We start from the raw sequence: 27,848 nt of genomic DNA, 5'->3' as shown, positions 1-27,848 counted from the left end.
CTACAGTGGTAGGCTTGATTACCAACAACGATGAGACGGCCTACAGGGAGGAGGTGAGGGCCCTCGGAGTGTGGTGTCAGTAAAATAACCTCACACTCAATGTCAACAAAACAAGAGATGATCGTGGACTTCAGGAAACAGCAGAGGGAGCAGCCCCCTATCTAAATTGATGGGACAGTAGGGGAGAAGGTGGAGAGTTAAGTTCCTCGGCGTACACATCACGGACAAACTGAAATGGTCCACCCACACAGACAGCATGGTGAAGAAGGTGCAGCAGCGCCTCTTCAACCTCAGGAGGCTGAAGAAATTCAGCTTGTCACCAAAAACACTCACTAACTTTTACAGATGCACAATCGAGAGCATCCTATCAGGCTGTTCCGCCCATAACCGGAAGGCACTCCAGAGGGTAGTGAGGTCTGCACAACGCATCACCGGGTGCAAACTATCTGCCCTCCTGGTATTGAAAAGCTATCTTTGACAGGTCCTCTCCCTCATCCATCCTGGAGCTAGACCCTCTTTGGCCAAGAATATACCAATAACCATAAGGGAGCTATTTTCATGATAATCTGATAGGCCACTTTTGTTAAGCAAAAAAACTCAGATTATCATGCAACAATGGTTCTAAACAATAGGCTGGAGCATGTTTGATGTTGCTGCACTTGTCAGGTTGAATGAATTCATCTACTATTGCCTGCAGAAAGGTGCAACATCAGCAAAAGGGCTGTGCTGAATATCCATTAGAACTGCGCTACTGGGGAAAGACTGTGGCAGTAGCAGTGACTGACAGGGAGACCGTCTATGCCAGTGACTGATAGTGGGGAAAAGTTGGAACAAAACACACAATTACCCATCTACATCACTTTATTTAACAGTGTGGAAATATTACAATTTAAAATAGTCATAGTCAAGTTCTAACTTACAAAATCACTTGTTCATGTGTATCTATCACATATGACAAAAGGTTTTATAGCCTACCCTACTGCATCAACCAATTATGCCCTCAGAATACTGTCGCTGTAGATTCATTCAGATGGAAAAAAGAGAAAAGAAAAAACATGTCAAGAGAACATATCAGCAGGATGGAATAAAAAAAAAAAAAGAGCCTTGTGCTCTCTGGGAGATAGCCATAGTTAGGCCTCCACTGTCCAATGCTGCTGCCTGGTGGCAAGACTTCACATCACTGGGGACCTGAGAGCAGAATGGTAAACATGATGAGATGTATTGGTTTCATAAATAAAATTATACATACAAATCAGAAGTTTGATAAAGACTAATATGCCAATGAAGACAAAGATATAGATGATTTTACCTGTCACACCCCCTGCCTCTGCCTCAGGTACCCCAGCAGGCCTAAGAGAGGAAAATTGAAAACAAACAGTTCACTTTAATGAACTCAGTCAAGGGTTGCGGTCCAAACACTTCAGCCCTCACATTTAGTGGACACTTCTGATGAGGTATCATGACGTCTGACGAGTATACACTTGCAGGGCAAGGGGCGAGGGAGGAAGGAATGATTTTTAAATGGACCACCCTTGGCCGGAAATTCATCACTCGTTCATCCTGTGATGATTGTGTTTTCAGTCACCGGTAGCTTGGGGTTGCTTTATATGCGCTACGGTCAATCATGAGTACATGCCTACAGATATTAAATATATAATTATTAATATACGCCTACTGTAAGATAGCTAGCAAATTAATTAGCTAACTAACGTTTGCCTGCCTAACTGGAACTTCTGAAGGAAAATTATTTATTTCTACAATTGCCAAAAGATAACCAAACAAAAACATTTACTTTTTACGAGACGTGTTTGTGCCGTCATGTGCATTAGTAACACCATTTCTAACTTATTTGCATTCGCTTTTACTTACACTTGTACGTTGACTTCTCCATTTATGTTGTTTTTAAGTTTTCACTGACTTTTCTTAGCGGATGTGCAATCGTCGCAAATGTAATTATTGGGAGTTTCAGGCCCCGGAGTGAACATAATTATACACTCTCAAAGCCGAATAAAAACGAGGACTGATGGGCTTACGTTGCAAACTTCCCTTGCTTGGCTAATCATTTGGACCACCCTCCAAGATGGCGACGGAGATTCCCCCAAGGGCATTGTTACGTTCCCCAGTTTCTGTGTTGTTTGTATGTGTGTGTTTCAGGAAATGGCTTCCTGAAATTTCCCCCAAGCAGCTGATTGGTCCGCCACATCGATGATTGGAGATCTGACCCCGCCCTCTCAGGGGATACAGCTGTATCCCATTACAGACTCCTTCTCCAGCTATATAAACCAGTGTTCTGTTGCTCAGAAGAAGAGATGATTAGTGTGTCCTATGTTGGTTATTGTTAAGAGAGTTGAGGGTGACAGCCTGTGTTGGTTGTTTCTTAGATAGAACCATCAGCTCTGTGTTAGTTGTTTCTCAGTTTATTTTTTGTGTAGTAGTTTGTATTATTCTGTTTTATTTGTTCCCAGGGGGAAGGCACCTACGGAGTGCTTAGGCAAGAGGCCTGCGGGCATACACAACCCGTAGTATTTACTGTCTATGCACACTAAGTAAGACCTGGGCGGACCACCCCCTGTATTTTGGTTAGTGCACCAGGTGGTGCTAAGATAGGTAAGTAGTGGGTAGGCAGGTAAGGTAGGAGAGGGGGCTTTGACATTTACTTTCTTTGGTTCCGTTCACCCCCTTTTCCCCAAATTTACCGTGTGAAGGAATAAATTCCCAGTAAATGGTAAATTCTCTGCCTTTGTCATCCTTACTCACACCTACAATCCCATACCTCTTTCACTCCACGGGGAGTTGAGTTGTAGCAGGGTGTTGCGTACGTAACAGGACGAGGGTGTGTCTTAAGTGTTTGGACCGCACAAAGTTCTTTCTATGCCATGTTTTATCAACACTATCTCTTTGTCCAACTTACCGTGACTTCGGACTTGATTTGCATGGGCATTTCTGGCCTGCAGAGAGAGAGAGAGAGAGAGAGAGAGAGAGAAATTGGTGTGAAAAAGAGCTATGATGGAAAGAAAATATACTCTGAGGATAGTCTGAGTTGACAGGCCTCTCCTTCCTAGGTGTCAAAGACACATGCCCGGTAAACTAGCACTAGAATGAAGAGGCTGCCCGGTAAACTAGCACTAGAATGAAGAGGCTGCCCGGTACACTAGCACTAGAATGAAGAGGCTGCCCGGTACACTAGCACTAGAATGAAGAGGCTGCCCGGTACACTAGCACTAGAATGAAGAGGCTGCCCGGTACACTAGCACTAGAATGAAGAGGCTGCCCGGTAAACTAGCACTAGAATGAAGAGGCTGCCCGGTAAACTAGCACTAGAATGAAGAGGCTGCCCGGTAAACTAGCACTAGAATGAAGAGGCTGCCCGGTAAACTAGCACTAGAATGAAGAGGCTGCCCGGTAAACTAGCACTAGAATGAAGAGGCTGTCCGGTAAACTAACACTAGAATGAAGATACTTCTGCAACTGATCTGTTTCGAAGTTGGAATATTACATATTTTACAAGACCCTATCCACAAAAAAATACCCAAACTAAGTGCTTGAATGATTATGATTATTTGTACAGCTGGGACAGAACACTAAAGACCCAAAGCCTTCTCTTTGCACATGTACAGTAGCAGGAGAGGGGGCACTCCCTCTGTCCCCTGTGATATCTATGACTAATGTAATGGATGCCTGGAGTAAGAGATAGGGTGGGTGGGGGGGCTGCAGCTATGCCTTGGGTGGGGTGGATGAGTGCAAGAACATGAGATGAGGAGGGAGGGGAAAAGGCTGCATAGTGTCCAGGTCAGTTTTAGTCAGTGCCCTAGATGTGCAGATGTCTACATGGTAGAGAGGTGTTGGGGGGTCTGGGCGTTGTGCAAGGCATGTTGGCCTGCGTCCCAGCCCCCAGCAAGTAACTGATCCCAGGCTTGTTTATAAGACTGGACTGGTAAAGAAGGGCTGTCCAATGGATCAGCATGTTGAACAGTGCAGAAATATAACAATTATGGAATGAGATTGGTACAGTAGAAATGAACTTATGGGACTAATCACATTTTATTTCAATATACGTGTAATACTTCAAATGGTATTTTAAGTATAACCGTAGTTGGGCCGGCAGACTTACTGACGATGAGGACAATGCCCATGACAAACAGTACCACAGCGAAGATCAGTCCACCGATCCTCAGAGATCCATAGTCTGAAACAGAAATACATTTTTATCCCTGCACAGTAAGGCCCACTACTACGGAACATGTGCAAGGCACAGTGTAACTTAAAACATCTTATTCAGTACATACGTATGCACTGTACCCTCTCTGGGTGTATACAGCATAGCAAAGCTATGCAATTATGACACCTTCAATCACATTCCTATGAGACAATTCAAACATACGCTCCTACTGTATATGCCATGATTGATAAATCCATCAGGTTCACATCTATAGATACCTATATTCTGATTGATATTACTGCCTCAAACATGGAAGGATATTCACTGTAAGAGCTGAATATATCCTATAATGTGTCTGTGAATGCATAGACCTACTGAAGACAGGATAGAGCAATGTGTTAAGAAATGAGACTACTACAGCAGAGTGGGAGGGACTGTTTGCCAGTTGAACTCTGGAAGCGTGGCCCGATGAGTCAATGTTTTCTGACGCTCCTGGTAAAATGGAGGGAAAACGCGAGCCCGTCTTGACCTCCCAGATATTTCCTGAGAAGTGTCAGGTTTACCCCCAGTGGAGTTAGTCCATGTTCATCCATCCCCCACTCACCGTAGTGAAATGCAGAGTCATAGTCTGGGAGGGGAGAAGGAGAGGGAATACATGAAAACCAGATACATTTAGTGTGTGGCTGCATTTTGTAGAATGGTATTATTCACAGTTATTACATCTACATTGAAATTGCAGCTATGGTATTAAAAAGGGCACATAAGCCACTTGTCCCTTCGGCCACTTGTACCCTCGCCAGCCAAAGCAAATAGACGACAGAGCTGCGCATGATGCCAGATGGAATGCATTGTAAAGGAACCGCTGGGAGACTTAAAAATGTTGTGGCCCTGCTGGGAATGAAATCTCCTTTAAATCACACACATTCATAGTGGTCCCTTTCAATAGAAACATAAACACCATGTTTGGAGCTGAACTAATTCAAACATCAACTGAGTTTTGAGTGCAACTGGTGTGAAAAAGATAGTGAGTGACCAAAAAGTATGTGATTTGCCAACATGCTCTTTAAAATGAAATACAATCAGTACAGTAATGTTAATTTGAAACAACAAGAAACCTTTACCCTTTTCATCCATTGTTGATGCTGGAAAACAAAAGACAGAAAGCATTAGTGATTGACAGAGTTTAGCTCTGACTGTGTGCTTGGTGTGAACTACGAACCTTTCATAAACTGGTTTTACTCTTTGTTTACTTTCAGAACTGTAGTCAAATGTTCCAGAGGTTTACATTGAATGTAAATAGTGACTACTGTACACATGATAGTAAGACTGGTTGTAGTGTTCTGTGCTTTTTAAAAATATGGTCCACTTGTACTGAAGGTTTAGGAATGGTGCGTGCACTTACACAGATTACACCACTGGGTGATGCGATACACAGTGCATGCTTTTAAATACAATCTGGCAACACTCAGGTGGCTCTCTCCTCAGAAGAGTTGCAAAATGCGGTGGAAAAAAAATGTGGTGGAAATGCTAATGCTACAATGATGCAAGACACCACACAGAGTTGCAAGTCCTGATGCATTTATAACCATACCCACTCTGCAGTCATTTCCTAAGGCCAGTGACCCATGTCAGCTCAGGTAGGTGCTGTAATAAAGCAGACTTCACTGTGTGTGTGTGTGTGTGTGTACGTTGGCTTGTGCAGTGCAAGTAACCATTTGAGAATCAACCAAATGTCACATCTTCCCTCACAATACCATTTAGATTAAGAATCTAAATCACATGGATGTCATGTTATCTGATCACCAAACAACAAATACATGACTCCTGCTTCGTTGAGTACAGAGGTAATAGAACCACTTCTTGAAGAATCCAAGGTGTAGTACAATAATCACTGCTCAGCTCTAACAACGAATGCTCCTCTGATTGGCTCATCTCGTATCTGCTGACATTTTCATTTTGTTTTCTTCTAAAGGATGTCAGAGAATGACAACCCGAGCCAGCAGGGCTTTTTATGGTGCAGCAGATAAGCCTAATGTCCGACAAACACTTTCGTTTGGTGTCATTCCTCTCCATTACCAGCGGAACTCATATCCTGCCCAAATCACCCTGTTGACTGAGGAGAAAAACTAATGTAGGTCAATCTGCTCAGGAACAAGTCAGCACAACACAACCCAAAGTGCAGTGTAGGACTGCCTAGCGCCACATGCTACTACAATATGGGAGGCTTAGCTGCACTTCAAATGACTGATTACTAAAATCCCTCACATGAGAAAAAGGCTAATCCTGGCCAGGAAAGCAAAGGCTCTTTCTTACACCAGTCTAGATGAGCCCATTTCAAATGAACTGGATTTAATCACAACTTGAAATCCTTACACAATAGTACTTAATATAGTTGCGCAATATGTAAGTACAGACAAAGCAAAGCTAGTTACTCTACAGAGAACCATACACTAGGGCAGGGGTATCAAACTCATTCTATGGAGGGCCTAGTGTCTGCTGGTCTTTGCTTTTTCCTTTCAATTAAGACCTAGACAACCAGGTGAGGGAAGTTCTTTACTAATTAGGGCGGAGCAAAAACCCACAGACACTCATTTCCCGGAGGGCCGAGTTCAACACGTGCTCTATGGCAGAGTTTCCCAAACTCGGTCCTGCCACGCCGACGAGGAGTTATTTCAATCAGCTGTGTAGTGCTAGGGGAAAAACCAAAATGAGGACCCCAGGACTGAGTTTGATGAAACCCTGCTATAGGGCAACTGACCAGCCAATAACAAATATGGCTGTGCATTCTCAGTGCCCATTCCAAAACAGACAGCATGTTTCTCATTCCTTTATGACAAGCCCGAGGCATCCAATAAAACAAACTTACCTGGCATGTCCCTGCCTATAGATGACCCTGTTAGTATAGACAGACAGACCAGAGACCAGCTCATTCTTTAATCACTGGCACTCTTAAGACACTACACAGTTCGCTAAAATATGACACTACACGCTTTCCTTTATCACATTGCAGTGTCTCCCCTTCATGCATTGGCTGACACTGAAAAATAAATATATATATATATATATATTTATTATGTTGATGTCTGCCCCAGGAACAACCCAGGAAGACCCCATCCATCGCAACCCCCAACCTCCCCCTGCTAACTCTGCCACCACTGCTGAAAAACATCCTAGGGGGAAACAATGCACTGTGAATTACCTTTCCAGTTTCTCTACAGACAGCCATACTCTAGGACAGGGTTTCCCAACCCTCTCCTCTGCCCCTATCCCTCAGACATTTCACACCTTTCTTTTAACCCTAAACGGGCACACCTGGTTCAATTAGTCAACTATTCATCAAGCTTTTGACTAATTGAATCAGGTGTGCCAGTTTAAGGTTAAAACAAAAATATGAAAAGTCTGGGGGGACCGGGCAGTGTTTCCCAACTCCTTTCCCCCCCTCACCAGCACACATTTTTGTTGTAGCCCATGACAACAAAAAAAAACGCCAAATTCAACTCATCGAGGATTCAACAATTAGTTGACAAGTTGAATCAGGTTTGTTTGTCCAGGGCTACAATAAAAATGTGTACTGTAAAAAAAAGGGGGGTATTTGAGGACTGGAGTTGGGAAACACTGCTCTTGGGCAAATGATAAGCCAACAAAGATGGCCATGCATTCTGTGTCCATTCCAAGGCAGACAGGCTGCATTTCTCATTCCTTTGACACAACTGAGGCATCCAATGCACTGCAAACTTACCTGGCATCTCCCTGCCAAATCCTGACCCTGTTAGTACAGACAGACCAGAGACCAGCTCATTCTTTAAATCACTAGCACTCTGAATAAAACATTACAGTTCCCTCAACCACACTGTGAATGCTCCTCAGTCACCATTCATGTGCTGGAGTCAAGTATTTTGAGAGAGAATCTCAAACAAAAAAAAGTGAAAGGAAAAATCTCACCCAAAGCAGGAGGAACACAGGAGCATAATACCACCAACAGAGAGAGATCCATGTCACCTGGAGACAAAGGGAAACAACCACCAGAAACATGAAGGACCTCCCAAAGACAACAGACTGAAAGTGTAGGAGAAAAATGGCAAAACAGAAAGCAAATACTTTATTTGAGAACCAAGTTCAATCCCCTGGGGGGACTCAATTGTCATGATACATGACAATTACTTATTTCAAGCATAATGTAATGGAAAGACTGCTATGCTCATAATGAGGAGACATAACAGGCTTACGCAGTTGTCCTGACCAGAGGAGTGTTGAAGTTCTCCCACCACCAGTGTCTGACAGGTCTGGTTGTGGGGGGAATACGTGCAGATCCCTATGGTTTAACGTCAGCCTCGGTGATAAACACATACAGCTTTGTATCTCAGGGGACCAGCAGAGCTAGTCACAACACCCTGCAACTTTAACACTTCACTATCAAAGAAAGGACTGTGCTTGAAATCATACCAATCTCTCTCAGGGAATAGGTACATCTACAGAATTAGCACTTATTCTTGACTTCACATTCCTTGTTTGTGCCCCTGACCAGCGGGAAGGAATTAAAAATTGAGGTGATGCATTCGAATAACCATAACATCTTGTGATCTTATAGCTGACCCGTTATGAAGGCTAGGTTCTGTTGCTGCTAGACTTAAAGAGATCATGGGGGAACTGTTTATGTTATTAGCTCCTGACTCGGGGTAAGGGTAGAGGGGGCTATTTCAGTGTCTGCACCGTAGAACACAGGTATCCTGTCCTGGCAGTATCGAGATGCAGGGAGGAGAAACCCGGGTTGAGTTGCACTTGATATTTGGTCAGGGGGTTAAAGACATACAGTGCCTTCAGAAAGTATTCACACCCCTTTACTTTTTCTACATTTTGTTGAGTTACAAAGTGGGGTTAAAATGGATTTAATTGTAATTTGTTGTCAACGATCTACACAAAATACCATGTATGTCAAAGTGGAAGAAAAATTATAACATTCGTAAAATATATATATTATATATAGTGAAATAAATTACTAATATATCTTGATTAGGTCAGTATTCAATCCCCTAAGTCAATAAATGTTAGAATCACCTTCGAAGCAATTACAGCCGAGTGTCTTTCTGGGTAAATTTCTAAGAGCTTACCACACCTGGATTGCCCATTATTCTTTTCAAAATTCTTCAAGCTCTGTCCAATTGGTTGTTGATCATGGCTAGACAACCATTTTCAGGTCTTGCCATAGATTTTCAAGTAGATTTAAGTCAACACTGTAACTTGGCCACTCAGGAACATTCACTTTTTTCTTGGTAAGCAACTCCAGAGTAGATTTGGCTTGTGTTTTAGGTTACTCTCTTGCTGAAAGCTGAATTCATCTCCCAGTGTCTGGTGTAAAGCAGACAACCAGGTTTTCCTCTAGAATTTTGCCGGTGCTTAGCTCCATTCCATGTATTTTTTATCCTGAAAAGCTCCCTAGTCCTAAACGATTACAAGCATACCCATAACATGATGCAGCCACCACTATGCTTGAAAATATGGAGAGCGGTACTCAGTAATGTGCTGTATTGGATTTGCCCCAAACAAAACACTTTGTATTCAAGACAAAAAGTGAATTGCTTCACCACATTCTTTGCAGTATTACTTTAGTGCCTTGTTGCAAACAGGATTATTTTTTGGAATATGTTTATTCTGTACAGGCTTCCTTATTTTCACTGTTAATTAGGTTAATATTGTGAAATAACTACAATAACTACAATAACTACAATCCCCAGTTCTCTCCTATCACAGCCATTAAGCTCAGTAACTGTTAAAATCACCACTGGCCTCATGGTGAAATCTCTGAGCGGTTTCCTTCCTTTCCAGCAACTGAGTTAGGAACGACGCCTATATCTTGTAGTGACTGGGTGTATTGATACACCATCCAAAGTGTAATAAATAACTTCACCATGCTTAAAGGGATATTCAATGTGTGCTTTAAAAAAAAGTATACATTCTTTGACCCATCTACCAGTATGGGTCACCCTTCTTTGCGAGGCATTGGAAAACTTCCCTGGTCTTTGTGTTTGAAATTCATTCTTCGACTGAAGGACCTTAGAGATAATTGTATGTGTGGGGTACAGATAAGGTTGTCATTCAAAAAAATTATGTTAAACACTTTTATTGCACACAGAGTGAGTCCATGCAACTTGTTAAGGGACTTGCAAAGCACATTTTTTACTCCTGAACTTATTTAGGCTTGCCATAACAAAGGAGTTGAATAATTATTGACTCAAGAAATTTCCACTTTTCATTTTTAATTTATTTGTAAAAAAAGAAATAGAAAAACATAATTCCACTTTGACATTATGGGGTATTGTGTGTAAGCCAGTGACAAACAAATCTAAGTTTCATCCATTTGAAATTCAGTATGTAACAAAAAAACTTGGAAAAAGTTCTAGTGGTGTGAATACTTTTGAAGGCACTGTAACTTAGCTTTTTTTCTCAGCTGGAATGTGCAGTCACTGCTCATGACGGCATGCCGCTACAGTCTGTTGTTCACACATAGACCATTCTTTCTACAGATGTTCGTCCAAGCCCTTCTTCTAGATTTTCCCATCATGTGTTTACCGGTCGTGGCTCTTAAACCAAAACTCCCACACTGGAGTGTTGTTTGTGGAGGCATTGGCACCCTAGGCAGAAAGTGTCCTGAGTTTTGTTACAGATAGCAGATACAGTTCAAGTCGGAAGTGTACATACACCTTAGCCAAATACATTTAAACTCGGTTTTTCACAATTTCTGACATTTAATCCTAGTAATAATTCCCTGTTTTAGGTCAGCTAGGATCACCACTTTATTTTAAGAATGTGAAATGTCAGAATAATTGCAGAGAGAATGATTTATGTCAGCTTTTATTTCTTTTATCACATTCCCAGTGGGCCAGAAGTTTACATACACTCAATTAGTATTTGGTAGCATTGCCTTTAAATTGTTTAACTTGGGTCAAACGTTTTGGGTAGCCTTCCACAGGCTTCCCACAATAAGTTGGTTGAATTTTGGCCCATTCCTCCTGACAGAGCTGGTGTAACTGAGTCATGTTTGTAAGCCTCCTTGCTCGCACACACCTTTTCAGTTATTCCCACAAATTTCCTATAGGATTGAGGTCAGGGCTTTGTGATGGCCACTCCAATACCTTGACTTTGTTGTCCTTAAGCCATTTTGCCACAACTTTGGAAGTATGCTTGGGGTCATTGTCCATTTGGAGACGCATCTACGACCAAGCTTTAACTTCCTGACTGATGTCTTGAGATGTTGCTTCAATATATCCACATAATTTCCCTCTTCCCTCATGATGCCATCTATTTTGTGAAGTGCACCAGTCTCTCCTGCAGCAAAGCACCCCCACAACATGCTGCCACCCCCGTGCTTCACGGCTGGGATGGTGTTCTTCGGCTTGCAAGGCTCCCCCTTTTTCCTCCAAACATAACGATGGTCATTATCGCCAAACAGTTCTATTTCTGTTTCATCAGACCAAAGGACATTTCTCCAAAAAGTACAATCTTTGTCCACATGTGCAGTTGCAAACCGTAGTCTGGCTTTTTATGGCGGTTTTGGAGCAGTGGCTTCTTCCTTGCTGAGCGGCCTTTCAGGTTATGTCAATATAGGTACTTTTGTAGCTGTTTCCTCCAACATCTTCACAAGGTCCTTTTTGCTGTTGTTGTGGGATTGATTTGCACTTTTCGCACCAAAGTACGTTCATCTCTAGGAGACAGAATGCGTCTCCTTCCTGAGCAGTATGACGGCTGTGTGGTCCCATGGTGTTTATACTTGCATACTATTGTTTGTGCAGATGAACGTGGTACCTTCAGGCATTTGGAAATTGCTGAAAGGATGAACCAGACTTGTGGAGGTCTACAAGGTCTTGGCTGATTTCTTTTGATTTCCCCATGAATGTCAAGCAAAGTGGAACTGAGTTTGAAGGTAGGACTTGAAATACATCCACAGGTACACCTCCAATTGACTCAAATTATGTCAATTAGCCTATCAGAAGCTTCTAAAGCCATGACATCATTTTCTGGAATTTCCAAAACTGTTTAAAGGCACTGTCAACATAGTGTATGTACACTTCTGACCCACTGGAATTGTGATACAATGAATTATAAGTGAAATAATGTCTGTAAACAATTGTTGGAAAAATGACTTGTGTCATGCACAAAGTAGATGTCCTAACCGACTTGCCCAAACTATCATTTGTTAAAACCTGTTAGGGATAGGGGGCAGTATTTACACGGCCGGATAAAAAAACGTAACCTATTTAATCTGGTTATTACTACTGCCCAGAAACTAGAATATGCATATAATTATTGGCTTTGGATAGAAAACACCCTAAAGTTTCTAAAACCGTTTGAATTTTGTCTGTGAGTATAACAGAACTCATATGGCAGGCAAAAACCTGAGAAGATTCTGTACAGGAAGTGCCCTCTCTGACCATTCCTTGGGCTTCTTGACTCTCTTTATTGAAAACTTAGGATCTTTGCTGTAACGTGACACTTCCTACGGCTCCCATAGGCTCTCAGAACCTGGGAAAAAGCTGACTGATGTCTTTGCAGCCCCTGGCTGAAAAACATTAGCGCCTTTGGTAAGTGGTCTATCAGAGGACAATGAGACTGAGGCGCATGCACGAGGCGACCCCATGTTTTTATTTTCTCTGTCTTTGAACTAAAACAACGACGCCCGGTCGGAATATTATCGCTTTTTTACAAGAAAAATGGCATAAAAATTGATTTTAAACAGCGGTTGACATGCTTCGAAGTACGGTAATGGAATATTTAGAATTTTTTTGTCACGAAACGCGTCGGGCACGTCACCCTTATTTACCCTTCGGATAGTGTCTTGAACGCACGAACAAAACAGAGGATATTTGAACATAACTATGGATTATTTTGAACCAAACCAACATTTGTTATTGAAGTAGAAGTCCTGGGAGTGCATTCTGACGAAGAACACCAAAGGTAATAACATTTTTCTTATAGTAAATCTGACTTTGGTGAGGGCTAAACTTGGTGGGTGTCTAAATAGCTAGCCCTGTGATGCCGGGCTATCTACTCAGAATATTGCAAAATGTGCTTTCACCGAAAAGCTATTTTAAAATCGGACATAGCGAGTGCATAAAGGAGTTCTGTATCTATAATTCTTAAAATAATTGTTATGTTTTTTGTGAACGTTTATCGTGAGTAATTTAGTAAATTCACCGGAAGTTTGCGGGGGGTATGCTAGTTCTGAACGTCACATGCTAATGTAAAAAGCTGGTTTTTGATATAATTATCAACTTGATTGAACAAAACATGCATGTATTGTATAACATAATGTCCTAGGATTGTCATCTGATGAAGATCAAAGGTTAGTGCTGCATTTAGCTGTGGTTTGGGTTTATGTGACATTATATGCTAGCTTGAAAAATGGGTGTCTGATTATTTCTGGCTGGGTACTCTGCTGACATAATCTAATGTTTTGCTTTCGTTGTAAAGCCTTTTTGAAATCGGACAGTGTGGTTAGATTAACGAGAGTCTTGTCTTTAAAATGGTGTAAAATATTCATATGTTTGAGAAATTTAAGTAATAGCATTTCTAAGGTATTTGAATATCGCGCCACGAGATTACCCTGGCTGTTGCGTAGGTGGGACGATTTCGTACCACCTAGCCCAGAGAGGTTTTAACAAGAAATGTGTGGAGTGGTTGAAAAATGAGTTTTAATGACTAACCAAACTGAATGTAAACTTCCAACTTCAACTGTTAGCCTAAATGTTTCTTTAAACAAAATCTTGTTCGTTGGAGTGCTGCAGAAAAAGTTACTCACCTGACACTAATCTCTAGGGAACTGTGAGCATATTTGATTAATATGCAGAACATGAATGTGGGATTTTGGGAGAATTGAACGGTGAACATACAAATTAGCCATAATATACAGTGGGGGAAAAAAGTATTTGATCCCCTGCTGATTTTGTACGTTTGCCTACTGACAAAGAAAGGATCAGTCTATAATTTTAATGGTAGGTTTATTTGAACAGTGAGAGACAGAATAACAACAAAAATATCCAGAAAAACACGTCAAAAATGTTATAAATTGATTTGCATTTGGGCTGCTACAACAGCCTTCACTCTTCTGGGAAGGCTTTCCACTACATGTTTGAACATTGCAGCAGGGACTTGCTTCCATTCAGCCACAAAAGCAATAGTGAAGTCGGGCACTGATGTTGGGCAATTAGGCCTGGCTCGCAGTCTGCGTTTCAATTCATCCCAAATGTGTTTGATGGGGTTGAGGTCAGGGCTCTGTGCAGGCCAGTCAAGTCTTCCACACCGATCTCGACAGACAATTTCTGTATGGACTTCGCTTTGTGCACGGGGGGATTGTCATGCTAAAACAGGAAAGGGCGTTCCCCAAACTGCTGCCACAAAGGGAGCACAGAATCGTCTAGAATGTCAGTGTTAAGATCCCCCTTCACTGGAACTACGGGGCCTAGCCCAAACCATGAAAAACAACCCCAGACCGTTATTTCTCCTCCACCAAATGTTATAATTGGCACTATGCATTCGGGCAGGTGGTGTTCTCCTGGCATCTCCCAAACCCAAGTTAGTCCGTCGAACTGCCAGATGGTGATTCGTGAATCATCACTCCAGAGAACTGCCAACTAGCAAGTGTATTCACTGACGTTGTCAACCTCTCACTGACAGAGTCTGTAATGCCTACATGTTTGCTCTTTATTTAACCATCTTACATATAAAACCTTATTTGTTAATCAAAAATTGTGAATAACTCGCCACAGGTTAATGAGAAGGGTGTGCTTGAAAGGATGCACATAACTCTGCAATGTTGGGTTGTATTGGAGAGTCTCGGTCTTAAACCATTTTTCACAGACAGTCTGTGCCTGTATTTAGCGTTCATGCTAGTGAGGGCCGAGAATCCACTCTCACATAGGTACGTGTTTTCACATACAGTGAGGGGGAAAAAAGTATTTGATCCCCTGCTGATTTTGTACGTTTGCCCACTGACAAAGAAATGATCAGTCTATAATTTTAATGGTAGGTTTATTTGAACAGTGAGAGACAGAATAACAACCAAAAAATCCAGAAAAACACATGTCAAAAATGTTATAAAATGATTTGCATTTTAATGTGGGAAATAAGTATTTGACCCCTCTGCAAAACATGACTTAGTACTTGGTGGCAAAACCCTTGTTGGCAATCACAGAGGTCAGACGTTTCTTGTAGTTGGCCACCAGGCTTGCACACATCTCAGGAGGGATTTTGTCCCACTCCTCTTTGCAGATCTTCTCCAAGTCATTAAGGTTTCGAGGCTGACGTTTGGCAACTCGAACCTCCAGCTCCCTCCACAGATTTTCTATGGGATTAAGGTCTGGAGACTGGCTAGGCCACTCCAGGACCTTAATGTGCTTCTTCTTGAGCCACTCCTTTGTTGCCTTGGCTGTGTGTTTTGGGTCATTGTCATGCTGGAATACCCATCCACGACCCATTTTCAATGCCCTGACTGAGGGAAGGAGGTTCTCACCCAAGATTTGATTTGACGGTACATGGCCCCGTCCATCGTCCCTTTGATGCAGTAAAGTTGTCCTGTCCCCTTAGCAGAAAAACACCCCCAAAGCATAATGTTTCCGCCTCCATGCTTGACGGTGGGGATGGTATTCTTGGGGTCATAGGCAGCATTCCTCCTCCTCCAAACACGGTGAGTTGAGTTGATGCCAAAGAGCTCCATTTTGGTCTCATCTGACCACAACACTTTCACCCAGTTGTCCTCTGAATCATTCAGATGTTCATTGGCAAACTTCAGAGGGGCATGTATATGTGCTTTCTTAAGCAGGGGGACCTTGCGTGCAGTGCAGGATTTCAGTCCTTCACGGTGTAGTGTGTTACCAATTGTTTTCTTGGTGACTATGGTCCCAGCTGCCTTGAGATCATTGACAAGATCCTCCCGTGTAGTTCTGGGCTGATTCCTCACTGTTCTCATGATCATTGCAACTCCACGAGGTGAGATCTTGCATGGAGCCCCAGGCCAAGGGAGATTGACAGTGCTTTTGTGTTTCTTCCATTTGCGAATAATTGCACCTACTGTTGTCACCTTCTCACCAAGCTGCTTGGCGATGGTCTTGTAGCCCATTCCAGCCTTGTGTAGGTCTACAATCTTGTCCCTGACATCCTTGGAGAGCTCTTTGGTCTTGGCCATGGTGGAGAGTTTGGAATCTGATTGATTGACTGCTTCTGTGGACAGGTGTCTTTTATACCGGTAACAAGCTGAGATTAGGAGCACTCCCTTTAAGAGTGTGCTCCTAATCTCAGCTCGTTGCCTGTATAAAAAGACACCTGGGAGCCAGAAATCTTTCTGATTGAGAGGGGGTCAAATACTTATTTCCCTCATTAAAACCTGTTATGGCTAGGGGGCAGTATTTTCACGGCCGGATAAAAAAGTACCCGATTTAATCTGATTATTACTCCTGCCCAGAAACTAGAATATACATATAATTATTAGCTTTGGATAGAAAACACTCCAAAGTTTCTAAAACTGTTTGAATGGTGTCTGTGTGTATAACAGAACTCATTTGGCAGGCTAAAACCTGAGAAGATTCCATGCAGGCAGTGCCCTGTCAGACAACTTCTTGCCTTTCTTGATTATCTCTATCCAATACAGGGGATCTCTGCTGTTACGTGACACTTCCTACGGCTCCCATGGGCTCTCAGAAGATGGCAAAAAGCTGAATCGTGGCTTTGCAGGCTCTGGCTGAAAAAAAGTAGCGCGTTTGGATAGTGGCTGGTCACAGTACTGTGAGACTCAGGCTCGTTCCCAAGTCGACCCCATGCTTTATTTTCTTTCGTCTTTTTACCTAAACGCAGATTCCCGGTCGGAATATTATCGCTTTTTTACGAGAAAAATGGCATAAAAATTTATTTTAAACAGCGGTTGACATGCTTGGAAGTACGGTAATGGAATATTTAGAAATCTTTTGTCACGAAATGCGCCATGCTCGTGACCCTTATTTACACTTCGGATAGTGTCTTGAACGCACGAACAAAACGCCGCTATTTGGATATAACAATGGATTATTTTGAACCAAACCAACATTTGTTATTGAAGTAGCAGTCCTGGGAGTGCATTCTGACGAAGAACACCAAAGGTAATCAAACTTTTCTAATAGTAAATCGGAGTTTGGTCAGGGCTAAACTTGGTGGGTGTCTAAATAGCTAGCCGTGATGGCTGGGCTATCTACTCAGAATATTGCAAAATGTGCTTTCACCGAAAAGCTGTTTTAAAATCGGACACCTCGATTGCACAAAGGAGTTCTGTATCATATTATTAGTAGATTTGAATAAAAAACATGGGAGTGACGGACTCCATCCTAGCTGGAGGGGTGCTCTCATCTTATCTACAAACATAGACAGGGCTCTAACTCCTCTAGCTCCACAATGAAATAGGGTGCAGGCCAGGCAGCAGGCTGTTAGCCAGCCTGCCAGCTTAGTGGAGTCTGCCACTAGCACAGTCAGTGTAGTCAGCTCAGCTATCCCCATTGAGACCGTTGGGGCAAAATTAAAGATGGCGGTGTTCGCCTTAGCAATCTCACTAGTATAAAGACCTCCTCCATCCCTGCCATTATTGAAAGAGATTGTGATACCTCGCATCTCAAAATAGGACTACTTAATGTTAGATCCCTCACTTCAAAGGCAGTTATAGTCAATGAACTAATCACTGATCATAATCTTGATGAGATTGGCCTGACTGAAACATGGCTTAAGCCTGATGAATTTACTGTGTTAAATGAGGCCTCACCCCCTGGTTACACTAGTGACCATATCCCCTACGCATCCCGCAAAGGCGGAGGTGTTGCTAACATTTACGATAGCAAATTTCAATTTACAAAAAAAACAAAACAACGTCGTTTTCGTCTTTTGAGCTTCTAGTCATGAAATCTATGCAGCCTACTCAATAACGTTTTATAGCTACTGTTTACAGGCCTCCTGGGCCATATGCAGCGTTCCTCACTGAGTTCCCTGAATTCCTATTGGACCTTGTAGTCATCGCATATAATATTCAAATTTTTGGTGACTTGGAAAAGTCCACAGACCCACTCCAAAAGGCTTTCGGAGCCATCATCGTGTCAGTGGGTTTTGTCCTACATGTGTCTGGAACTAGTTTTGTCCCATGGAATAAATGTTGTGGATCTTAATGTTTTTCCTCATAATCCTGGACTATCGGACCACCATTTTATTATGTTTGCAATCGCAACAAATAATCTGCTCAGACCCCAACCAAGGAGCATTAAAAGTCGTGCTATAAATTCTCAGACAACCCAAAGATTCCTTGATGCCCTTCCAGACTCCCTCTGCCTGCCCAAGGACGTCAGAGGACAAAAATCAGTTAACCACCTAACTGAGGAACTCAATTTAACCTTGCGCAATACCCTAGATGCAGTTGCACCCCTAAAAACTAAAAACATTTGTCATAAGAAACTAGCTCCCTGGTATACAGAAAATACACGAGCTCTGAAGCAAGCTTCCAGAAAATTGGAACGGAAATGGCGCCACACCAAACTGGAAGTCTTCCGACTAGCTTGGAAAGACAGTACCGTGCAGTATCGAAGAGCCCTCACTGCTGCTCAATCATCCTATTTTTCCAACTTAATTGAGGAAAATAAGAACAATCCGAAATGTATTTTTGATACTGTTGCAAAGCTAACTAAAAAGCAGCATTCCCCAAGAGAGGATGGCTCTCACTTCAGCAGTAATGAATTCATGAACTTCCTTGAGGAAAAGATCATGATCATTAGAAAGCAAATTACGGACTCCTCTTTAAATCTGCGTATTCCTCCAAAGCTCCGTTGTCCTGAGTCTGCACAACTCTGCCAAGACCTAGGATCAAGGGAGACACTAAAGTGTTTTAGTACTATATCTCTTGACACAATGATGAAAATAATCATGGCCTCTAAACCTTCAAGCTGCATACTGGACCCTATTCCAACTAAACTACTGAAAGAGCTGCTTTCTGTGCTTGGCCCTCCTATGTTGAACATAATAAACGTCTCTCTATCCACCGGATGTGTACCAAACTCACTAAAAGTGGCAGTAATAAAGCCTCTCTTGAAAAAGCCAAATCTTGACCCAGAAATTATAAAAAACTATCGGCCTATATTAAATCTTCTATTCCTTTCAAAAATCGTAGAAAAAGCTGTTGCGCAGCAACTCACTGCCTTCCTGAAGACAAACAATGTATACGAAACGCTTCAGTCTTGTTTTAGACCCCATCATAGCACTGAGACTGCACTTGTGAAGGTGGTAAATTACCTTTTAATGACATCAGACCGAGGCTCTACATCTGTACTCGTGCTCCTAGATCTTAGTGCTGCTTTTGATACCGTCGATCACCACATTCTTTTGGAGAGATTGGAAACCCAAATTGGTCTACATGGAGAAGTTCTGGCCTGGTTTAGATCTTATCTGTCGGAAAGATATCAGTTTGTCTCTGTGAATGGTTTGTCCTCTGACAAATCAACTGTAAATTTTGGTGTTCCTCAAGGTTCCATTTTAGGACCACTATTGTTTTCACTATATATTTTACCTCTTGGGGATGTCATTCGAAAACATAATGTTAAATTTCACTGCTATGCGGATGACACACAGCTGTACATTTCAATGAAACATGGTGAAGCCCCAAAATTGCCCTCGCTAGAAGCCTGTGTCTCAGACATAAGGAGGTGGATGGCTGCAAACGTTCTACTTTTAAACTCGGACAAAACAGAGATGCTTGTTCTAGGTCCCAAGAAACAAAGAGATCTTCTGTTGAATCTGACAATTAATCTGGATGGTTGTACAGTCGTCTCAAATAAAACTGTGAAGGACCTCGGCGTTACTCTGGAGCCTGATCTCTCTTTTAAAGAACATATCAAGACTGTTTCAAGGACAGCTTTTTTCCATCTACGTAACATTGCAAAAATCAGAAACTTTCTGTCCAAAAATGACGCGGAAAAATTAATCCATGCCTTTGTTACTTCTAGGTTGGACTACTGCAATGCTCTACTTTCCGGCTACCCGGATAAAGCACTAAATAAACTTCAGTTAGTGCTAAATACGGCTGCTAGAATCCTGACTAGAACCAAAAAATTTGATCATATTACTCCAGTGCTAGCCTCCCTACACTGGCTTCTTGATAAGGCAAGGGCTGATTTAAAGGTTTTACTGCTAACCTACAAAGCATTACATGGGCTTGCTCCTACCTATCTTTCCGATTTGGTCCTGCCGTACATACCTACACGTACGCTACGGTCACAAGACGCGGGCCTCCTAATTGTTCCTAGAATTTCTAAGCAAACAGCTGGAGGCAGGGCTTTCTCCTATAGAGCTCCATTTTTATGGAATAGTCTGCCTACCCATGTGAGAGACACAGACTCAGGCTCAACCTTTAAGTCTTTACTGAAGACATATCTCTTCAGTAGGTCCTATGATTAAGTGTAGTCTGGCCCAGGGGTGTGAAGGTGAACGGAAAGGCTGGAGCAACGAACCGCCCTTGCTGCCTCTGCCTGGCCGGTTTCCCCTCTCTCCACTGGGATTCTCTGCCTCTACCCCTATTACAGGGGCTGAGTCACTGGCTTGCTGGTGTTCTTCCATGCCGTCCCTGGGAGGGGTGCGTCACTTGAGTGGGTTGAGTCACTGACGTGGTCTTCCTGACTGGGTTGGCGCCCCCCCTTGGGTTGTGCCGTGGCAGAGATCTTTGTGGGCTATACGCGGCCTTGTCTCGGGATGGTAAGTTGGTGGTTGGAGATATCCCTCCAGTGGTGTGGGGGCTGTGCTTTGGCAAAGTGGGTGGGGTTATATCTTACCTTTTTGGCCCTGTCCAGGGGTTTCATCGGATGGGGCCACAGTGTCTCCTGACCCCTCCTGTCTCAGCCTCCAGTATTTATGCTGCAGTAGTTTATGTGTCGGGGGGCTAGGGTCAGTCTGTCACATCTGGAGTATTTCTCTTGTCTTTTCCGGTGTCCTGTGTGAATTTAAATATGCTCTCTCTAATTCTCTCCTTCTCTCGAAGGACCTGAGCCCTAGGACCATGCCTCAGGACTCCCTGGCTTGATGACTCCTTGCTGTCCCCAGTTCACCTGGCCGTGCTGCTGCTCCAGTTCCAACTGTTCTGCCTGCAGCTATGGAACCCTGACCTGTTCACCGGACGTGCTACCTGTCCCAGACCTGCTGTTTTCAACTCTCTAGAGACAGCAGGAGTGGTAGAGATACTCTCAAAGATTGGCTATGAAAAAGCCAACTGACACTTACTCTTGTGTTACTGACTTGTTGCACCCTCGACAACTACTATGATTATTATTATTTGACCATGCTGGTCAAATATGAACATTTGAACATCTTGGCCATGTGCTGTTATAATCTCCACCTGGCACAGCCAGAAGAGGACTGGCCACCCCTCATAGCCTGGTTCCTCTCTAGGTTTTGGCATTTCTAGGGAGTTTTTCCTAGCCACCGTGCTTCTACACCTGCATTGCTTGCTGTTTGGGGTTTTAGGCTGGGTTTCTGTACAGCACTTTGAGATATCAGCCGATGTAAGAAGGGCTATATAAATAAATTTGATTTGATAGTTATGTCCAAATACCTCCGTTTTGTTTGTGCGGTCAGGTCACTATCCAAAAGGTAACGCGAGAGCGCATTTCGAGACAAAAAATTCAAACTGTTCCATTACCGTACCTAGAAGCATGTCAAACGCTGTTTGAAATCAATTTTTATGGTATTTTTCTCATAAAATAGCGATAATATTCCAAACGGACAATAGTGTATTCATTCAAAGAGGAAAATAAAAAACAGCGTGCTCGCGTGAAGCGCATATCCAATCCCTTTGTCCCCAGGCAGACCACTGAGAAACTGAGCTACTATACTCTGCCCAGAGACAGATCAATCCGGTTTCTGAAGGCTTTAGACAGCCAATGGAAGCCTTAGAAAGTGCAACGTAACCCCACAGTTACTGTAGTTTTGATAGAGAATCAAAAGAAGATCTACAAATTCTCAGACAGGCCACTTCCTGCCTGGAATTTTCTCAGGCTTTTGCCTGCCATATGAGTTCTGTTATACTCACAGACACCATTCAAACAGTTTTAGAAACTTCAGAGTGTTTTTTATTCAAATCTACTAATAATATGCATATTCACATTTCTGGGCAAGAGTGGTAACCAGTTTAAATCGGGTACGTTTTTTCATCCGGCTGTGAAAATACTGCCCCCTATCCTAAACAAGTTTTAAGGGCTTGTAAGTAAGCATTTCACAGTCAGGTCTACACCTGTTGTATTCGGCGCATGTGACAAATAAAGTTTGATTTGAACGTGTTTCCACTTCTTCAAAGTACAATGGCAGCAAACTTTACACCAATCTAGCTGACGCTTGGCATTGCGTATGGTGATCTTAGTCTTGTGAAGTTCCCGACGAACAGTTATTGTGCTGACGTTGCTTCCAGAGGCTGTTTGTAACTCAGTAGTGTGTTGCAACCGATGACAGATGATTGTTACGCGCTTTAGCACTCGGCGGTCCCATTCTGTGAGCTTGTGTAGCCTACCACTTTGCAGCTGAGCCGTTGTTGCTCCTAGACGTTTCCACTTCACAATAACAGCACTTACAGTTGGCTGGAAAGCTCTAGCAGGGCAGAAATCTGACGAACTGAATTGTTGGAAAGGTGGCATCCTATTATGATGCTACGTTGAAAGTCACTGAGCTCTTCGGTAAGGCCATTCAACTGACAATGTTTGTCTATGGAGACTGTGTGCTCGATTTTATACACCTGTGTCATGACGTTGCCCTCTTTGGGTTTTCTATGCACCATCCCCTTACCTCTGTCTCCCACACCCAGGCTGCTATGGTCAGAAGAGGCCGTAAATTCCTATGAGAAGATCCTGCCTCATGGCCCCAGTATAGAGAGAGAGTGAGTTTTCAAAGACCAAACAAAGGAATTATTCTACCTCACAGAATTTGACAACCAAACAATATTCAGGTTCTGGAGAAGGTATAAAAGATCGGTGAAGAATCCAGCTATGAACTGGTCCATTTGGTACAATTTTGTGAAACTCATGAGAGACAATACGGCCATATTACCATTGTGCTGTTTATATAATAGCCTCAGTTATGAGACTTACATCTAAATGGTTGTATAAAATGAATGAATAAGGATGGAACTGTTTGTGAAATTGTGTAATGTGATTTTGGACTGTTTAATGAAGGAAACTCCAATTCCCTTTGGAGTCTTAACTAAATCAGAGGCACACCCCCAGGGACACAGACAGGACCTGGCGTCATGAGACAGCCTTTTTCTATGTCCCGAATAAAACCCCACCTTGGTTTTCTATCACCAGACCGAGCTTACCTCAATTACGAGATGGCTAAAGGTTGGAGACCAGCATTCCTCTTATTGAACTTTAACCATACCACGTGGTTAAACTCTTAGACTATCAATACCGACAGAATAAGAACAAGTCTTTGATATTAATTACTAGTCTAGAGCTAGGAATTCGGTATCATTGAACGCGAAGACCGACAACCACCGAAAACAACTATTCTATAACGACATGAATGAATGTTACTCTGAACTATCCATTCTAACCACGACACACACACACAGAGACACAGAGAGACAGAGACAGAGAGACAGAGAGAGGACAGACTCTCCAACAGAAACAAACTTTTCAACAGAGATCCTGACGACACACTGAGTGTAAATATATATATATTGATTGCAGTTGTTCCCGAATGAGTGAGTGTTCATGTGCAAAGGATTAGCATTTCAATTGTTATAATTATCAACTCTGTAGTGCCTTCTCAGTTGACCACCCTTTTGTCTAACAAACCACCATGCCGGTTTAGCCCACTAGGGCACATTCTCCTATCATTTCTTTGTAATGATATCTACTGTTTGTTATGCATTTCTGTGAATTACTTAGTAAATAAATGATTTTAAGACAATTGATGTATGGATGACTCATAGTGAAGACTGGGTTTGTGCAGATAACCAACAATTTACGACGTTTGGAATGAGACTGACGTGAGGTAAATAAGTCATTAATTCGAAGACTAATTGATCAGATATTAAAATATCTGAAAGTTATTAGGAAAATTATAACTGTGTAATCTGAATATTTTCCCTTGGTGCCCCGACTTCCTAGTTAATTACAGTTGCATGATTAATCAGGTTAATCGCGTAATAATAATTACAGAGAGTTATTTGATAAATATGTCTTCAGTTTTAATGATGCCAAAGACACGACACCTGTCAGCAACAGGTGTGGCTGAAATAGCCAAATCCACTAATTTGAAGGGATGTCCACACATACTTTTTTATATATAGTGTCTGTTTGGGCTTCTTGCGATCTACAAATTATTTGTAATTATTTATCCAGCCCACTGACCATACGCTCAAGTAAAAATCGTCCCGCAGCTGAATCTAGTTGATGATCGCTGCCATACAAATCATTGGCTTATGTCATGTATGCTATTTCTAAACTGTCTTGCCTAGCTAAAATATTTGAACCCTTGATTCATTCTCAGCTAAGATCTTTCTTACCTTTTTAAATGTATTCTAAATGTACATCAATCAGGTTTTAGACCATGTCATAGCATTACCTTTGCTGAATCCCTAGTTATGTGGTTTACTGTATGGATAAAAGGCAACATTGTGCTGCCCTCTTCATTGACCTGCCAAAGGCTTTTGATACTGTTGATCACTCACTGCTAATTCAGAGTCTTACTTCAATTGGCCTGAGACCAGGCTGCATGTAACTGCTTTAAAAATCACTTGACCGATATAACTCAATGTGTATCTACTGATGGTGTCAAATCAGGTTACCTGTATATTACGAGAGGTGTCCCGCAGGGGTCGATTCTGGTCCTGTACTTTTTACATTAACAATATTGTCTGTAAAACATGCACTTCTATGCCAATGATACTGTTGTGTATGCTATTGCCTTCACGGTTGACCAGGCTCTATCTGAACTACAGTCTGCCTTCAATGTATAACAGAAAAACCTTATTGACCTGAAATTAGTATTGAATGCAGGTAAAACTAAGCATATGTTGTTCCCTAGAGCGCATAAATATAGTTGATGATATGTACTTTGGATGGTGTCCATATTGATCCGTGTCCCTGTAGGGGGCAGGATGAAAAAACGTACCCAAATTAAACTGGTTACTACTCTTTCCCAGAAACTAGAATATGTATATAATTAGTAGATTTGGATAGAAAACACTGAAGTTTCTAAAACGGTTTGAATGGTGTCTGTGAGTATAACAGAACTCATATGGCAGGCAAAAACCTGATAAAAATTCAACCAGGAAGTGGAGGATCTGAGAATTGTAGTTCTTTCTAGTCCCTTTTGAAACTACAGTATCTGTGGGGTCACGTTGCACTTCCTAAGGCTTCCATTGGCTGTCAAAAGCCTTCAGAAAGTTGTTGGAGCATTCTCCTGTCACTGGGCAGAGTATAGGAGCTCATTCACTGAGTGGACTGCCTGGGAACAAAGGGATTGGATATGTGCGGTCCCGCAAGCGCGCTGTTCCTTTTTCTCTTTGAATGAATACGCTATTGTCCGGTTGGAATATTATCGCAATATTACGTTAAAAATACCATAAAGATTGATTTTAACAACGTTTGACATGCTTCTAAGTACGGTAATGGAACATTTTTACTTTTTGTGTCTCGAATTACGCTTGTGCATTATGCTTTTGGATAGTGACCTGAACGCACGAACAAAACGGAGGTATTTGGACATAGATATGGATTATTTCGAACAAAAACAACATTTCTTGTGGAAGTAGCAGTCCTGGGAGTGCATTCTGATGAAGATCAAAGGTAGCATATTTATAATACTAATTCTGAGTTTAGGTGACACCGAACTTGGCGGGTGTCTGAATAGCTTGCTGTGATGATGAGCTATGTACTCAGAATATTGAAAAATGTGATTTTTCCGTAAAGCTATTTTAAAATCTGACACAGCGGTTGCATAAAGGAGTATTGTATCTATAATTCTTAAAATAATTGTTATGTATTTTGTCAACGTTTATGATGAGTATTTTTGTAAATTCACCGGATGTTATTGGTGGGAATACATTTTCTGAACATCACACGCCAATGTAAAATGCTGTTTTTGGACATAAATATGAACTTTATCGAACAAAACATACATGTATTGTGTAACATAATGTCCTAGGAGTGTCATCTGATGAAGATTGTCAAAGGTTAGTGCTTCATTTAGCTGTGTTTTGGGTTTTTGTGACATATATCCTTGCTTGGAAAATGGCTGTGTGGTTATTTTGGTCTATGTACTCTCCTAACATAATCTAATGTTTTGCTTTCGCTGTAAAGCCTTTTTGAAATTGGACAATGTGGTTGGATTAAGGAGAAGTGTATCTTTAAAAAGGTGTAAAATAGTATGTTTGAGAAATTGAAATTATTAGATTTTTGAGGTTTTGTATTTCGCGCCATGCTGTTCCATTGGATATTGGCTAGGCTAGTCTGTCCTCAACTTAACAAATATCTGGGCTTCTGAATAGATGAAAAGCTGTCTTTTAAAAAGCATTTTGATGAGTTAACTAAAAGTTGATTTACTTTTCTTGCACCTTATTTGTGGAACAAGCTTAAATGTTCTTAAACTAGATGTTTTGGTGTCTCTTGGGCAATCCTGAAAGATGATTGAGGACCTTATTGCTGATGAATGTGTGTTTTTATGATCATGTTTTTCTTTATGTGCATTTTGCATTTACATTTTGATGCGTGTATTTTCTATAATTTATGTAATTCAGGACTCATCTGTAAAATATACCTTGGTCTGAGTAGGACTCCCTGATAAAATAAAGGTGAAATAAATAAATACAAAATGTATGGTCACATGCACTCAAAGATATTTACAAATCGTTGTACATGTAATGATATGGGGAACATTCTGTAGACTAAATGTTCTTAAAACCAACAGAAAAATTGGCTTACTTGCAAGGCTATTTAAATAAATTGAGCAATTTATACACAAACTTTAAAGCTGTGCGCACAGGTCAATAACAGGCTGTTATACATGTACTTTGAGGAAGAAAGCTGTCAGAACAGTCACGTTGTTGTAGCCTAGTTGTTCACATGTTTTGACAGGGAAAATGACCTTTTGGTAAAAGATTTATGGCAAATGAAAACAAATTACCTGTCAGAAGTCCAATTAATGGAAAAGAGGTGACTGTGGAGATTAGATTAATAACAAAAGGCTTGGGTCGCTGCCTTGCCTCCGCCCAGTGCGCTCCTTCAGAAACAATGTTTCTAGTGTTCTAATTTACCGACACAAAAAGTCCCCTTTGCAAAACTGATAAAACACAGTTTAATGTACGTACTTAATGTACATACATTTATTAAAAATAATGAAAATCTGGTCCTGAAATGTTTCTCCTGAAACATCCAGAAAAGTTTTTGTAGTCTAGTATATCTCAGCGTCTGGCGATGGAAAGAGGGGGGAAGGGGTTAGGGGTTGGTCTGAGAAGAAATGCAATCTGCCCTCCAAAATTACCCAGCTACTGAGAGGTAAACAACCTTACCGCCAACTCTATTTTGATGTTTTCAGTCACCGAATTGCTGTAGTGTTGGAAAACGTGTGTAACGTTTTAAACGCATGATCTGTGTGCGGACTGAGGGAGCACACCCCTGAATCCATCCTAGGCAGCCGATCGTGCATATCTAGCGCC

The 27,848-nt window shown here is 41.9% G+C and overlaps 1 protein-coding gene across 5 annotated transcripts; it reads right to left on the bottom strand.

Annotated features, from left to right (window-relative positions):
- Positions 1-843: 843 nt before the first annotated feature.
- fxyd6l (FXYD domain containing ion transport regulator 6 like) lies at positions 844-27,848 on the bottom strand. Of its 5 annotated transcripts, none has more exons than XM_014155856.3 (10): positions 27,702-27,848; positions 8,102-8,158; positions 7,899-7,925; positions 7,026-7,052; positions 5,281-5,301; positions 4,764-4,787; positions 4,112-4,186; positions 2,912-2,948; positions 1,310-1,350; positions 844-1,188 (listed from the first exon to the last, which is right to left on the bottom strand). In XM_014155856.3, exons 2-10 carry the CDS (start codon positions 8,151-8,153, stop codon positions 1,178-1,180), a joined length of 315 nt encoding a protein of 104 aa, XP_014011331.1. In that variant the 5' UTR covers positions 8,154-8,158; positions 27,702-27,848; the 3' UTR covers positions 844-1,177.

Source organism: Salmo salar, chromosome 02, assembly GCF_965601325.2.
Source record: "Salmo salar chromosome 02, fSalSal1, whole genome shotgun sequence".
NCBI classification, from domain to species: Eukaryota; Metazoa; Chordata; class Actinopteri; order Salmoniformes; family Salmonidae; genus Salmo; species Salmo salar.
Note: the sequence above shows the minus strand (reverse complement) of the source record. Positions and strands in the feature narration are given on the sequence as shown.

Bases quoted from the DNA above. Each gene is read 5' to 3' on its own strand.
- fxyd6l (XM_014155856.3), bottom strand. From the start codon at position 8,153: ATGGATCTCTCTCTGTTGGTGGTATTATGCTCCTGTGTTCCTCCTGCT. The intron at 4,187-4,763 runs GTGAGTGGGGGA...TTTCTGTTTCAG, and splicing joins TGACTCTGCATTTCACTACG to ACTATGGATCTCTGAGGATC. The intron at 2,949-4,111 runs GTAAGTCTGCCG...CTCTCTCTGCAG, and splicing joins GGGCATTGTCCTCATCGTCA to GCCAGAAATGCCCATGCAAA.